General features: G+C 36.2%; 1 protein-coding gene across 1 annotated transcript in view; it reads left to right on the forward strand.

The window, feature by feature from the left end:
• Nucleotides 1-16516, forward strand: part of SMS (spermine synthase) — a 676859-nt gene that overhangs the window by 188771 nt on the left and 471572 nt on the right. Inside the window, exon 5 of the mRNA XM_044072287.1 lies at nt 14379-14554. Coding sequence (XP_043928222.1) covers nt 14379-14554 — 176 coding nt within the window. The remainder of the gene's footprint in view (nt 1-14378; nt 14555-16516) is intronic.

The raw sequence follows: 16516 nt of genomic DNA on the forward strand, positions 1-16516 counted from the left end.
GGGTGTTTTTGTTGACAAAGTCCAGGATTCTGTAGGCCTGCAAGTTGAGTCCTTTGATTCCTAGTTTATTGTGGGGTAGTTAGTCACCCATAAATATGTATTGAGTTGAATGGTGAGTGTCTGCAGTAAGTTTGTGTTCTGGGTTTTCTTTGTCCTGGAGGGGATCCTGTAGCTTGCAGTGATATGGTATGGAACTTTGTATGATAATTTGGACATGGAGAAGTTCAGACTCGTCATTCTGTATGACTAGCCTTTGTGTGTTTGTTTTTGATGTAAATCGAGACGACTTCTCCTTTACTCCCTTCTTGTGTAGTACCTGATCTAAATGTGTGGAAAGCATTGTAGCTCTGCACTGCATGGGTACTCTTCAGGGCTTTAAATCATGCAGACTCCAGGGTGAAGAGAGAATTCTTGTATTGACTCCTGGCATTGAACAGTACCATCTTTACATTTTCTAGGATTGGTTTTGCTATGCCAGAATGTTCAGTTTGGTATTGCCTAGAAAAGGCTAAATGGGATAGGAGAATGTTTGATTGTTTTAGCCAATATTCAAAAGCTTAGAGGGATTGGTGCAGGCCATCCCTGGCAAAGCAGCATGGTCTGACCTTTATCCATGTTTGTTCCCCCAACACTTTTATTGAATTGTCATATCCTCCCATGTTAACAAATATTTAACCCCCTTGACACCAAAACCTAAGACAATTATTGACGTCAGCCATATTCTGTTCATACTGTGGCATCATCCTTGGAAAAGGTACAGTACTGCTCAATGTTAGGCTCATACTGACTTGGGACACGCAACTCAAGAGGTCAATCATGTTTTTCTTTGTTGTCTCTCTTGAGATGAATTTCCTGGTATCCATGTATCAAACTCCTAATCGTATGGTTAATCCTCTATGCATTTGTAATATTTGCAGCAAGACAATTTAGTAGATTTTTGTAAAAGCTTTTTCATTCAGTGTTTGCTGAAATGGTGACCTGAATAGCTATAAACCCTTCTGATAACACAAGTCATATAAATGATCTCTAGTAGTTGTGTAAGTGTTGAACAGTATATTACATTAACTCATTTAAGTGTAAGAGTTTAAAGTGGGGTGGCTGTAGCTGTGACTCCCAACCATTTGGTTCAGTTTACAAGTATGAAATTAAATGTTCTCAAAGACCTGTCTGATCAAGATCTTCCAGCACTTGAACACCACAGATGTAGACCTGTTTACTTCCCGGGGAAATGTCCTGATCTGCAAGACAATGTGGGAGTAATGGATGCGCTATGCCTTCTAGTACTGGGAAGATTCTTGTGCACCATTCTCTGAGATCGTGCACATTAGTAAAATTCAGCTAAGGAAGACAAACTCATCCTCCTCAATCTGTAGTACCTGAGGTTGGTGTGGTTTCAGGCTGCCGGTTCACTGGCAGTACATGAACCTAGTAAAGACCCCTTCATTGGGTGACTACTAGCTCTACCTCTAGGTATGAAAGCTCCTTTAGATTCTTTGCTTCATCCAGATGTGGTGGAAGTCATAGATGTAACTGAAGCGGAAACAAAACCTTCATCCTGAACAGGTTTCTGAGTGTCATTTATTATGTACTTCATCAGTTCCTTACTTTGTAGGTCATTTAGACCTGCTTGTGGCATTTGTCTGATTTGTGTCCGTTTCTCCATGGTCATGACCCTGTAGAAGTTGGAACAAATGACCCAGTTCTTGCTTCTCATGCAGTTGCTTGGAAGGTTTTGCATCTCCTACAAGTTTGAATTTTGTAATTGACAGATGTGAGTCTCTGTCCTATTTTGACCAGCTTAGCATATCTAAAGATGTTTCTCAGTCGATTCTCTTGTTTGTCATAGGATAACCAAGTTACATACCCATATTTGATGGAGCTCTGTCTTTCACAAGATTGTGTGTCTTCTCAGAACTGTGCTTAAACAACTTATGTTTTTTTTGGTGGGGATGGGGGGGACAGAATCCAGGAGAGAAAGATCCATCATGCATATTGCATCTCAGATTTCTGCATGAGGAGTCAGCTACATAAGATTACATTTGCACTGGTTAAGGAGAATTTCTCTGACTAAAATCTCTCCTGGTGGATAGCTAACTGCACTCTTACTTAACTCTCATTTCCACAATGTCCAGATTTTTGCCTGAAATTTTTGGTCCATTCCTTATACAATTTGTGATATTCTGACAAATCAAAGGATTAACTTCACTAAATAATGACATGCATTTACTTTGAAATTATTTTTGTTTTTTTAGTGGTTTGCAAGGGTTTGAGTGATTGATGTATGAAGTAGAGGTGGCTTGGATTCACTCGTGAATGTTTGTGTGAATTGTAGTTCATTTGTTAAGCATTGTCGTGAGGACCAGCTTGAAGCAGCTTAGAGTCCTGAGCACTTTTGTGATGCTGTGGGTTACCACTTCCTGTCTAAAAGTAAATAATCATAATATTTTGAATAGTATGTTAAATGTCAGTGAACACAAGTTAGATAATAAGCAAAAGACAGTGAATTGCATTCCAAACCGCTATCATTTGTTAAATAGTTCTGAATGCTTGCAGTATAAAAAAAGGATAGTTTATATATTAGCCTATAAAATGACACTTCTGATAAAAAAAAAAAATAGGATTGTGTTTCTCTGTTGTCTGTTTTTAATGATAAACTTTTCTGAGAAATTAAGTTTTGTTATTATGGAAAGCTTGAGTCTTAAAAGGGAAGATTTTTCAGATACTGTTATACATAACATTTAAGGAAAAATGGGACTGATTCTAACAGTAGTACTAGATTAAAGAGAATCAAGTATATAAGGGTAAATATAAGTGTTCTGTTATATGATACTGTGCACTAGGTATGTAGCTATAATATAATAAATAGGAATATAGTAATAAGGACCTGAAAAGTCAGAATAAATGTGTATATAGTTAAATAATATAAATATGCCTACGAGGGTGGGAGAGTGGCATAGTGGTTAAGGTGTTCACCTTATAGGCACAAGGTGCAGGATTAGATTCTTGTATGGGGAAATTGGCTGGGCTTGGAATAGCCCATAAAGACAGATAGCCTGGTGCTGATTTATAAACTTATCCTATGAACAACGTTACGCCTAGTAAATAAAATAAAAAAATCTGACCCATAAATTAATATGGAAATAACAACCGACTTCTCCCTGTAGTAGACCAGGGAGATATTGAGGTGCAGGGAAAGTTGATTGTAGAGATATTCAATTTGGTAAACTTATAATAAAGATTCTGCACACATTTTTAATTTTTCTTGGTCATAATAACTCTGACCTGTTTTTTTTAAGATGATGCATACTAAAATTATGAGAGACATTAATATAAATCAGAAGCATGAATTAAGCGTTGTTAGGCCAATGGAGAGTTTTAGAGGTCAGATGTACATCTTTTTCAACAAACTAGAAATACGTTATTCCATGGTAGAATGTTGTAGGGTTACATCATTAGGTAATGTATTTGTTTCAAAAGTTTTGTTCATAGCTGAAGATTTCATGTAGTTATATATATAAGTTCTGAAGATAAATATGATATCTTTATACCTATGTTTTTTTCCTCTCTTATATAAAAGTCTGATTTTAAATGCATATCTATTAATGTTAATGGATTGAATAATCCAGAAAAGAGGGGAAGTACGTTCAAATACTTGCAGTTGCATAAAGCTCAAGTAGTATTTCTACAGGAAACGCATTTACTTAGTTATAAATAAACTTTCATTAAAGAATTATTTGGTTTTTAGCAAGGTCTGGCTTTCGAGCTAAAAGAGGCACTCTCAGTTTATGGAAGAACTCGCCAGTAATGCCTAAAGTGAAAGATAACTGTGTTAATAAAAATGGTATGTTAAGCATTGTTTTAATTGAGTGGAACAGAAAACTATATACATAAATTCCAGGGGTTGGAGCTAATGATGTAAAACACTAGTTGGACACTATAGTTCGTTACATGAAAGGTGAAGTCGTGATGGCTGTTTATTTTAATTGCATTTTATCAGACAAAGATTACCACTGCAGATAAAAAACTGGGAATCGCACCTTCAGCCAAACGCAACAAATTTTGTAAATCGAATGACTTTAAAGGATATATATGAGCTAAGGAAAACAAACTCCCTTCAATTTACCCATTATTCATATAGATATGGAACACAAATATTGATTTGAGACAAAAATGTTATCCCATAATCAGAGAAGTTTCAGTCATTTCTTGTGTATTATCGGACTGTAATGCTATTATCTTTAATATTTTAAAAGCTGACAATTTAATACATCACAGGAGGTTGCCATCATACATTACCATACCAACCTTGAATCGTTTTATTTTAGTAAAGAGATCAAAATGTTCTTACAAATAAACATGAATGGTCAAGTAACTGACATTGTCCTGTGTGATTCACCAAAGGCGTATTTAAATGGCAGAGTTACAAGCTTGGTATATTAGTAAAACAAGAGAATGGGATAAAGAATTGAATACAATGCAGGCTAAAATAGACACACTAAAGTTAAACCTAAATTTATTTTTTGACATGTGTTAACTGGGTTAATCCAACTGAGACATGGGCCCATTTTCAGTAGAGACCCAAGGAGAAAAGCTCCAAAAGTATTACATATTTGTACAATAAAAATCAAATAAAAAATGAGTAAAAAATGAAAACCACTATGAAACATAAGAAAATCAGCAGAGACTATCTGTACATAGAGTAGGCTAAATAACAATTGACAGGTCTGGGGAATAAGATACATGAAGTACATTTAAATAGATAAACCATTCAATCAAAACATTTTTTTCTTTAAAGATATATATGAATATATATGCTATGGAAGTGATGAGCGAGGGAGGTATAAAGGTATATGAGAAAAGTACAAGGAAGTAAAGTATAGAATAGGGAAAGGTATTGGGCTAGATCAAGTAGGGGTTAGACAAGGGCAGGATGTACTCTGAAGAAAACTTTTGGTTTTTTTTTGAACAGGTGTCTTTGGTGAATGCTTATGTTTTGAGGGAATGAGTTCCGAGCATGTGCAACAGAGTATTTGTAGAGGGACTTTCCTATATTTTTATTGCGTTTATATATGCCATGGAGGTGTTTGCTGGAAGTACAAAGGTGACCATGGGGATTGTAGTAGGAGACTAGGTTGGAGATGGAAGGGCAGATAGAGGGGGTCATTCAGGATAGTGTGTGTGTGTAATGTGAAGTTGAGGTAGAAGTAGTTGTTTAGAGAGCTATGGCCATTGGAGTGATTTAAGGGCGAGACAGTGGTGGGGTTTATAGGGGAGATTAGAGGCAAACCTGGCTATATTGGGATAAGTTTGCTATAGTTTAGTGATAAGTGAAGTTTGAACATTAGTAAGGACAGGGACAGCATAGAGAAGACAGGGTAGAAGAAGGGACTGAGTGAAGGAAGCTTTGTAAGAAGGTGACAGAAATTTCTGGTTGCAATAGATAAGTCCAGGTTTCTGGTGGGTCTTTTTTATACATTGCTGGATATGAGTATTGAATTTGAGTTGATCATCAATAATTACTCCAAGTAGTTTGGTATGGGATTCAGGTTTGATGATGGTTTTAAGAGAGGTGATAGAGAAAGAGGGTTTGTGCTGGGCGAGTGTTTTAGGGAAGAAGAGCAGGAGTTTAGTTTTTTTTGGGTCTAGTATTAATTGGTTACCAGAGACCCAGATTTCGACAGCGGTGAAGGTTTGTTGAGTGAGAGCTAGGAGTTCAAGGATCTTGTGGGAAGAGGTGATAAGGGTGGAGTCATCGGCATATTGTAAAAGTGTAGAGAGGTTAGTAGCAGAGTGAAGTTTGTTAGTGACTATGTTGAACAGGAGGGGGCCTGGACTCTATCCTTGGAAAACTCAAGTATTTACAGGGAGGAATGGAGATAGGACAGTTTGCCAGCAGATAGAATGCTGCCTGCCGTAGAAGTATCTAGAGAACCAGTTCATGGAGGAGGAAGAGAGCTGTAGATCAGAAAGTTTAGTAAGAGTGAGAGACAGTATTGAAGGCCTTTGAAAGATCAAGGAATAGAGAGGAGATGAGCAAGTTATTGTCCTGGGCTTCAGCTATTGTTTGAGTAAAGGAGACTAATGCAGTGGCTGTACTAAGATTGGGTTTAAAGCCATGTTGGGTAGGAGTAAGAAGATTGTTGTCAAGAAGGTGTTTGATTAACTGAGCATGGATACACTTTTCTAAAATTTTCGAAAGGGGAACAGGATAGCAATGGGTCCAAAGTTAAAGGGATCAGTAGAGTTGCTGCCTTTGTGAAGAGGGATTGTATAAAAGAATTTCCAGATATCTGGGCCATGGGCCTTGGAGATGGAATGACAAGTATAGTGACAAGATAGGCGATGGATTGTGCAGCTGTTTTTAGGAAGTGAGAGGGTAGTTGGTCAGCAGTAGGTGAGCAAGGCAATTTAGAAGAGATTTAATAGTGGTAATTGGGAATGGTTGGAATGAAAATGTGTTGGGAAGAGTTAAGAGGTGATAGAGGGTTTGGGTAAGATGTACTATTTTGTATGAGCTTTTGGATAGTTTCTGTGAAATAGTTGTTGAGGAGAGTTGCAGTTTCAGTGGCAGTGTTGTGTGTAAAGGGGTTGGGAGTAGTGGGTTTACCTGGGTGGAGCAGGTTGTTGGAGGTCCAGAATTTTTGTGGAGTTTTGTGAGGGCTGTGTTGGTTAGAGGAAAAATAAGCTCTCTTATCTTTGACTAGTTTTTTGGTCTGGTTTAGTAGTTCGGAGTAGATGATAGCCACCCCCCCTCACTAATTGGTTTTATCAGAGCGAAAGATATTGTAGCCTGGAGGTAAGATTTCTGGGTTGAGGTTGTGTGGTTTAAGCTAGGTTTCCAGTAGAGTTAGGATGTGGGGAGATGTATTAGAAATCTAAGAGTGCAGTTCTGTTTTATTTACAATGCTTGGAATATTTAGTGAGAAGATTTTTAGTGATTTTAGGTGGGGGAGTGTTAGGAGGGGGTAGGTGGGGGTTGAGGTTAGTGTTGAGGTATTGGGCAGGTGGGGGGTGAGGTTAGTGTTGAGGTATTGGGCAAGCAAGTGGTGGGAGGACCTGGGTTGGGGTGGATGTCCCCATCCAAGGAAAGTGTGTTAAAGAACGTGGGAATATAGAAGCATAGGTTCAGAGTAGAAGGATATCTAGGTTTCCAACTAGTGGGGAGAGGCGAGCTAGAAAAAGTAATTTTGAAGAGGTAAGATGGTGAGGTGGGGAAGAGTGATGGTGAGACTAAATATGGGTGACAGAGTAGGTGTTGAGAGTATGAGGGAGGGTGGGAGAGAGGGGTAGAAGGCAAGGTGAAGTATGGTAGGAGGTTGTTAATGAGAGGAGGAAGAAGAGAAAGGAGACTTGAGAGATAGAGGTGCCACATGATAAGAGATGGAGTAGAGGGGAGGGAATGAGTAGTAGGTATGGCTGATATGTAGTGGTATAGGGTATGAGAGTGGGAAGGGATGGTTCAACATTGAGAGTAGGAGTATGTGGTAGGGAATGGATAGGACTAGGAAGGGGACACTGTAGGTAATGAGGTTATAGGGGTGGAGAGTGTAGTAGGAGTGGTTGTCAAGGAGAAAAGATGTTAGAGTGGCTGGGTGGAGGAAAAGGAAGGGGTGTGGTGGTGTAGGAAAAGGAAGGAGTGTGGTGTAGATGGTATAAATGTAATGAAAGAGGGGGTTTGTGGGAATAGGAGTAGGGTAGGGGAGCGGAGTGAGCCCGAGCATAGTGGGTTAGCCAAGCTGGAAGAGGTGCATGAATCAAGAAAAACAAATTGGGTAGACTGAAATGATTATTTGCAGGTAAGTTATAAGCTGTCTTACTGGTATCACAGGTTTTGGTGGAATAATATGTATGTTATGTGCAGCAGACACCTTTAGTCCTGAGTTTATATTGGTTTCCTTTTGCATCAGATAATAACTTTTACTAAACTGGGATATGTTAGGAGTGCCAAGGGTATGTTAAGGGAGAATTATGTTAGGAGAAAACCAAATAACGTTATCAGTCTGAACTTAAAAACTAAACACACAATATGTTGAAATTCTAAATCATAAAGTTTCAGTACACCTGGAAAAACTTAAACTTCAGGAATATTTAGTAAACCAGTTAACCTTGCATAAACTTGCTCTTAGATCAAAGAAAATGAATAAACTAAATTATATCAAAGAAATTGTAACGCACATAATAAAAAAGAAAGTAGAATAGATATTAAAGTTATTCTTGAGGTCTTTAAAGTACTTTAGGAAAATATAAATAATACAAATAACCTAGATATTGATATAGTGGAACATTTTCTAAGGGAAAATATAAATAATAAAATAGCAAGTGAACAAATGAAATAAATGCTAGACCATTAAATTTAAGAGAAATAGAAGATCAAATGAAAAAGTTAAAAATAAGGGGCTGGGCTTAGATGGTCTTATACCAGAACTATATAAAATACTTCCAGATGATGCAGTTAAATTTAGTGTATAGTGAAATAAAAACAACTGCTCAAGTCCCCCATTATGGCAATAATCCTTTTATAGCACATATTTTAAAACAGGATAAGGATCTGACAAAAAGTGTTTATCATACAGACCCATTTTACTTTTAAATGTGGGCTATATGATCATGTCCATTTTAGCTAACAGAATTAATCTACTTATACATAGACTGTTTAACAGTGATCAAACTGGGTTTATTTTAAATAGACAAGTACCGGATAATGTAATAAGAATACATACATTAGATTAGAGTATGCAAATAAAAATAAAGAACTTTCTATCCTTAGTCTCAATTTTAGAGAAGCTTTTGACTCAGTTAATTGGTCATACTTGTTTAAAACACTTGGTGTATAATTTTTCACCATTTATTTCTCAGTTATACAGTATCTGATGTGCTTACGTTAAAATATTTTTTTTTTCTTTCTAATCCCTTTAAATTACAAAAAGTCATAAAACAAGACTGTCCACCTTCACTTTTTGCATTAGCTATAGAAACATTTGCTAATAGTATTAGATCCAGTAAGAACATTATTGGTATTAAAATAAGAGAAGATTTTGAACGAAAGTTTCAAATCTTTGCTGATTTGTTTTACTAACAATAGGAAATATAAACAGATAATTAGTTATGTGTCAGTTTACAGAAAGCTTGAACTTAAGATTTAATCATAATAAAACAAGAACATTATTAATAAAATATTTTGTATGATTTTTTTTTTTTAATTTGACTTCAGTTGAAATAGCAATCAAATGAAATACAGTGGTATAATCAGTGTGTCTAATAGTAAATAAATAGTACAAACAAACTTTCAATGGGTTGTATATAAAATTTTAAGTTTAGTCACAAATTGGAACAAATTCTTCTTTACCATGGAAGAATGATCAATGCTTATTAAGATGGTAATTCTCCCTAAAATATTGTTTGTCTTGCAATCTTTAATGCTATTTCCATTAAAAAATGCTGAGGAAAATAAATATTCTACTTATTTTGGCATCCTAATAAACCAAGAGTTTTCTTTGGCACAGAAAGGGATAATGGTAGGATAGGATTCCCTGATATTCAATTGTATGCAACTTCAACTGTAAAAGTTATAGTGTTGTGAATAAATTCATCGTATGATTCAAAATGAAAACAAATACATCAAGAAATAGTATTAGTAAATAATAAATATATCACAATCCGTCATAAACAATTGGTCCCCAAGAAGTTTATCCGGTTATTAAAAGATTTTTGTGTAAATGGAATTAACACCCTTTTCTCAAATTTCATATTTAAGTAACATAATTTCCTCTTTCCAAAAGTTCGCATATCCTAACCATTGTATTAAAGACTTAATATTTTCTGTGTTTCCAATTGCACATACAGATGACTGCTTAGAAACTCATAACTTCAACAAAATGCTAGTATTAAAACAACAAAGTAACTTAATTTACTGGAATCAATTCTGAAATGGTACTGAGATATATGTATATATATATATATATATATATATATATATATATATATATACATGTATATGTATATATATATATATATATATATATATATATATATATATGTATGTATAAATGGTATATATATATATATATATATATATATATATATATATATATATATATATATATATACTGTTGAAAATTTAAGGTCCAAATACAATCAAGATTCTGAGAAGTGGTAAATTTTACAAATATTTTGAGACTTTGGGAACACAGAGATAAATAAGATATTTACTTTTGATAAAAAATTGTCCCCAGATTATTGGAATTCTTAATAAATATAATGCAATGAATTGGTGCCCCTATCTTAACTAACTTACAAACTTCTACTCTAAGCAAGATGGAACTGTGCTAGAACAAAGTTGCAAAGTTTTCCAGAAACTCTAAATATCGCATACACCACTGTAAACTACTCCTAGAATTACACTGGCTTGAACTCCCCAACCAACTTGGCTTTATTCAGCTATCCACCTTGTACAACCTTATTTTCAAGCCTACTGCCTGCCCTGCAGTAGCCAATCTAGTTGCACTTTACACACCAAATCGATCCCTATGATCAGAAGACAAAAATCTCTTAGCTATTTCAAAACCCACAAGAAATCCATGTCACTTTCTGTATTCATACTGTCACTCTATACTTTGGAATTCACTACCTCTAACTACCAGGTCAATGCCTGGCTTAACCCATTTCAAAGCCTCTTAAAAAATAATCTCAAAATTACATGGCTGTGCTCCTACATAAAGCCTGGCTAATGCTCCTCTTCTTCCACACTAGCCTCATCATCCTCTTCTGTCACATTCCAATCCTTCAGACTGCAAGATCCTAAGGCTCTTCTAACTCCTTCTCTGTTTCTATACCATATCCTTAAGCTACTGCTCAGGCTTTATTGCTTCTATTCTTCTTAATTCTCTCTCACTGTCTGTCTGCATCACAAACTTTCTGGCTGCTATTTTCCTAACTGAAACTAACATTCTGTTTTTCATGTACTATAACAGTCAGTTGTCACACATTTCACTACGTACGTACTATTTTCTGGACTCTATGTACATGTATGATGAATGTGACTATTGTCTGTAATATTTTAACTGTATAGAATTGTCTAGATGCGCACTAATATATAATGTACTGGTGAAGGATGGTTAGCCCGAAAGCTTTGCATTACATTTTTATTTTTTGGTGTAGTTTGTGTATCGGAATTTTGTTGTTACACAGTACTGTTCATTGGTTATTGTACACTAATATATTGCAACATCTTGTAACATAGTTTGTTCTTTCAACTTATTTTTGTATATTATTTCTAATGTAATTTGTGTTGTATTGGATTATACTGAATTGTATGTGGAGCTTTTCTCCCCCGGGCCTCTGCTAAAAATGGGTTCTCTTGACCCAGTCAGACCACCCCAGTAAACAAATGTCAAATAACATAAAAATGAAAACTCTTAGAATGTTTAGTAGATGTCACATATCTAGACAATTCCTATTGGAACTATTCCTCAAAAATTAATAATGAAGACTTCTCTGAATAATACAAGAAAGTAATATTACAATCTACAGATAAAACCACATTTTCATTATACTGGAAAATTTTCACTTGGTAATTCTTACATAGAGTTTTTGTCATGCCTAACAAAATAAAAATGATGTATAAATCAAATATAATTAAATGCTGGAGATGTGATTCTGAAATAATAGCTGATTGGATGCATATGGTATACGATGCATATGGTATACAAATGTGAAGTCATCTCCCCCTTTTTGGAAAAAAATTATTAACTTTATTTAAGCTCTATGCTCAGCTAGATGTAATATTTCCAAATCTTTAGTTTTATTTAATGCTCCTATTCCTAAGAAAATTCCAAAAGCCCAAGTGCCTCTTCTTTAGTCTATTCTTGGTAAAACAAGAAAAGTAATTAAAGTTACCCTCTTTAGTGTAGAATTTTAGTATGGTTAAAATTGTTTGCAGATTATTTGCAGTAGTGAATTGCATACTCTAAAGGTGAAAATTCTAATATTACACATTCATGTAAGTCTTGGCTTAAACTTAGACTTGCTTGAAAAATATTATTGTCATGTATAACTTTGATATATTGATCAACTGTGGATTTGTGTAATTAGTTATTTGTTTCTTTTATAATTTATTTGTTTATCTGTTTTTTAAAACCAAATAAAAAATAAGACTTCATCTCCTTCTGAAAAATACATGCTAACTCTAACCTTGTTCTAGCAGCTTTCTAACTTTATAAGAGCAATATTTAAAAGGTGTCCCTATTTTGGGACCTCTGCCTCCCTTCCCATTATTTTGGGCTTAGTGCAGTTACACTTCTCAACCTCTTAGTGCAAGAAGTCTGGACAGTCTTTTGCCACCAGGCAGCTGACCAAGACCATTTCAGTAGGGGCAGGTCTGCTTCTAGTAACTTTCAAGTATGTGTCCTTTTGAGGATATTTGTGCTGTGACCAGTTGGTAATCAACTTAAACCTTCACTTGTTCCATGGAGTATAAATTAAGTCTGACCTCCTTTGCCACTTTAGTGCTTTAGGAGCTCTTTAGATCTTCCTGTTGTTTTTTTTTGCAACCTGGGATTCTGCCAAACGGTTGCTAACCATAGAGGACCTTGGAAGTCTGGTGTTGCAGATGTGTACTCACCATTTCGCATGCTTGAGAAGGCCATCTAATGTGGTTGCTTATTACCGACAGTCGCCTGTTTTTAGATGTACTCTTTGCATCCAGTTTTGTTGGTTGCATTTTCCTGTGATGCAGTTAAGTATATAATTTTGCATTGTTGGTAGTTTTGCGTTTCCAGATGGGATTTCTTGGTGAATTGGGTCGAAATGGGGTGCACAGGGGCTACCTACTACCTCCTAGCCTGACATGTTTTACTTCATGGTGTGCTCTACCTTGAGGGTTTCAGAATTTGCACCACGATTGGGAAAAGCAAAAGAGTAAGAGCATATTTTTAACCTGGCAGTATAACTCTAAAGGTTAGTCCCATTTCCATGTTTGAACAAATACTTACAGCAGCCACTAGATTGTGGAGTGATGTATAGTTCCGTTGTAGGCCCATTTTCCCCACTGTGTCCTGCAGGATCAAATGAGGGTTGTGTACTGTCTTGCTGGCTGACCATGTTGAAGCCATACATTTATCTGATTAGTAACCGGTTGAAACAGAACACTTCCAAAATTGAGGCAAGTTCATCCTGCTGTGAAGGACTTGTCTTTTCACTCCTGAATTATATCCTTTATGAAAGAAAAGACCTGAATTTATTGAAAAAGTGAGCAAGTCTAGACTACAGCTTGACACTACAGAACCAAGTGTCCTCCGTTATTGACTTTTCTTTATCCCATTTATGAAACCTGTCTTTCCCAAGCTGATAGGTCACACCCTAGTCTTTTCATATCTGGATTACTGCAGTACCCTTTACCTGGGACTTCTGAAATTGAGCTTGACTGGTTAAATGTATTGTAGAACTCTGCCAGATTAGTAACTGGTACCTCACATTACCAGTATTACAACTGTTCTGTCTGGTTTGCTCTGGCTGTCAGTTCCACACAGGATTTATGTAAGCTCCTGGTATTAATGTACTCGTCCCAGCATTACTTTGGTCCCTCTTACCTGAAAGAGTAAGTGATGGTATACTTTCCCTTCCAAGGCCTACCAGGAATTTCTAATTGTTCTTCAGGTTCATCTGGAGTACAATTGCTTGCTTATCAGGCTCCTCACTTCTGGAAACTACTATCTTATTGGCTTTGGAGTGTATAATGTTGACCAGCTTGCGAAGATCACTCGTACATCTTCAATTTTGCATATGAACTGGTAATTTTGCATATGAACTGGTAAGAAGTATTACCTGGCATGTTGTACATTTTTATGGAATTCTATAATCTTTTTAGTTTGATCTGATCTTTTATGTAATTCTGTATGTTTAGTGTTTTGTTCATGTTTGAATCTTACTGTGTATGGTATTTTGTGGAAAATACCCAAGTAAATTTAAAGCTGAAGTTGATGAGTAAATGTTATAGTAAACTGCACCTTAATCAGTCTTATGTTTCAGTCTTTTGACCTGGATTTGATTCCCTATGTCTGTACTTAAGTCCTTTATGTAACTGAGCAAGTCACTTAACCAAAGCAGCACTGTAGTTGAGACATAGTAGTTTTTGAATAAATATCACTTGGTTTTGAACTACTCTGCATTTTAATTCCCCTTCTAAAATTTATTGTGGCTTGCATTCCTGATTGTGTGTTTTACAGATTTATTTGCCTTGTACTAATAAGTAAATGTCTTAAGTGTAGTGCTAGGATACTGATTTCAGTTTTTATTTTGCCGTGAAGGACAAGTACTCCATGCTGGTAACTTAGCAGACTACATATTAGTAAATGCACTTAAAAATGTTTTCTTTTTCCCAGGTTGCCAGCAATTCTGCGTGGAGGAACCATAGACAGATACTGGCCTACTGCCGATCACCGTTTAGTAGAATATGATATTGATGAAGTTGTCTACAGCGTAGATTCGCCTTACCAGAATATCAAGATTCTGCATTCAATGCAGTTTGGAAATATTCTTATCCTCAATGGGGATGTTAGTAAGTACTGATCTGAAGTAATATCTTGCCTAAATTTAAAATATGAAATGGTGTGTGTGTGTGTGTGTGTATGTGTGTGTATATATATATATATATATATATATATATATATATATATATATATATATATACCATACCTGTGTAAACAAAGTATTGTTTCCATACAAGACATTTTTCCTGCAATGACTCTGATCTCGCCATAATGAGAATAATGTGGGTATTCTTACCGAAGCTTAAGCCATCCATGCTGTACTGGATATTAGGGCTCTGAGTGACAGCACAATAGAAAAAGGCTGCAATTTTAATTAAATTCTAAATCTATAATGTTCTGATGAATTACTTCATTTTGTGGAAGTGGTTGTAGCACGATAGTGGACCTCTGTCAGAAGGAAACCCAGTCAACGGTAGAAATATTGTGGGCCAACAGCATTTCAGTTTAATTATGCATAGCAGGTTATACCCTGACTATGATTTGGGGGGAACCCAGCTTTGACTACTGGCTGGGAAATCTGCTGAAGCTGATGTGAAGAGGATGGATTTGCCTGTTTTGGGGGAAGGAGCTGTGCAAGTTGCATAGTGTGACATTCCCCTCTGAGTAGGGGAAGCAGGTCTAGAAGCAGCCCTGAGGGGGGTGTGTGTTCAGATCAACAAAGCCATGTATGCAGGTTGCCATTGTGGTGCACAGAAGTGTACATTCGCGCAAGGAAGGCACAGTGGCCTCCCATAATGAAGCAAGTCATATACCTGTCGCCTAGCGGAAGGATTACTGTATTAACAAGAAAAAAACTGAAGGGTACCTGTATGACAAATTTGTATGGTTGACTCTTCCAGAGAAACATTAATGGGACACCTGTGAGCATAATGCACCTCATTCCATTTTGCTCCCATTACCAGATAGAAAAGAAAACAAACCATACTAACATTTTGTTTATTTTCATGCATTATTGTAACAATTTTTGCTCACTCCAACATTACGTAAATTGCTCAGTTCCTGAATTCCCTTAAATTTCACTCTTCATCCTGAACAATATTCTGCGTGTATTGAACTTAGTATGGCCTTTACTATATGTAAGCAATTCAGATCATATATCCCAGCTCAAAATAATTGTTTACTTGGTTATACCCATTTCATCCCAACATTTCGGACAAAAGTATTCTGTAGGGAATATTTTAAAATCTGACAGTTCATTACATTCATAAAAATGCTCTTAGTTACCTCTGTTTCTAATCACACCAACAGCATTTACTATATAGCCAAGGAAAAATTCTCTGAAGTCTGCATGAGGTATAAACATACCTATGTAAACATTTCCAAACAAAAGTCCCAAATCTTCTGGAATTAGTTGCCTACTTGGGAGCTGTACAGATATCCTCCATTTATTTCTATCTATCCAGTATCCCTTCCCAATCTTTTCGTACTTCCACTAATTCTTATTGTTTTTCAGATGATATTATGTCTTGTATTAACTATCCCATTGATGCATGGAGATTCTCATGCTTCTGGGATAAAACCAGTTATCACAGTTTCACACTTTGCTGTTTGGTCTCCCTTTAGCCCCAAAAGCATTCACTTAAATGTAATAGCCATGGCCACAGCATACTGGAGGCTACAAGATGCGAAGATTTGTCTGTTACCTCTGTTCTAATCCTTAAGCATTGTGCTGCACTGCAGAACTGCAGGTTGTGCTATCGCAGACCATCACCTTCACTGCTTATTTTCTGGATACTATCATATAAGGACACCCTACTTCTGGAGAGGATTCCACTAATCTAGTGCACTGTCTCATAACTTCTGAAACAAACATCTGCTTCAGTTAGCCTGTGTCTCAAAGCCCTTGATCTCATGGCAACCACAATATTTGTTAATGCCCATCCTGAAGTGCCCTTGGTGCTAAACCACTTGCCTTGTAACACCATGTCAGGATTTTGGTGGCATGCAAGAATCATCTCCATTGGGCCCCA

The sequence above is a fragment of the Protopterus annectens genome, chromosome 5.part0 (genome assembly GCF_019279795.1).
Source record: "Protopterus annectens isolate FY-2018-M chromosome 5.part0, PAN1.0, whole genome shotgun sequence".
Taxonomy (NCBI): Eukaryota; Metazoa; Chordata; order Ceratodontiformes; family Protopteridae; genus Protopterus; species Protopterus annectens.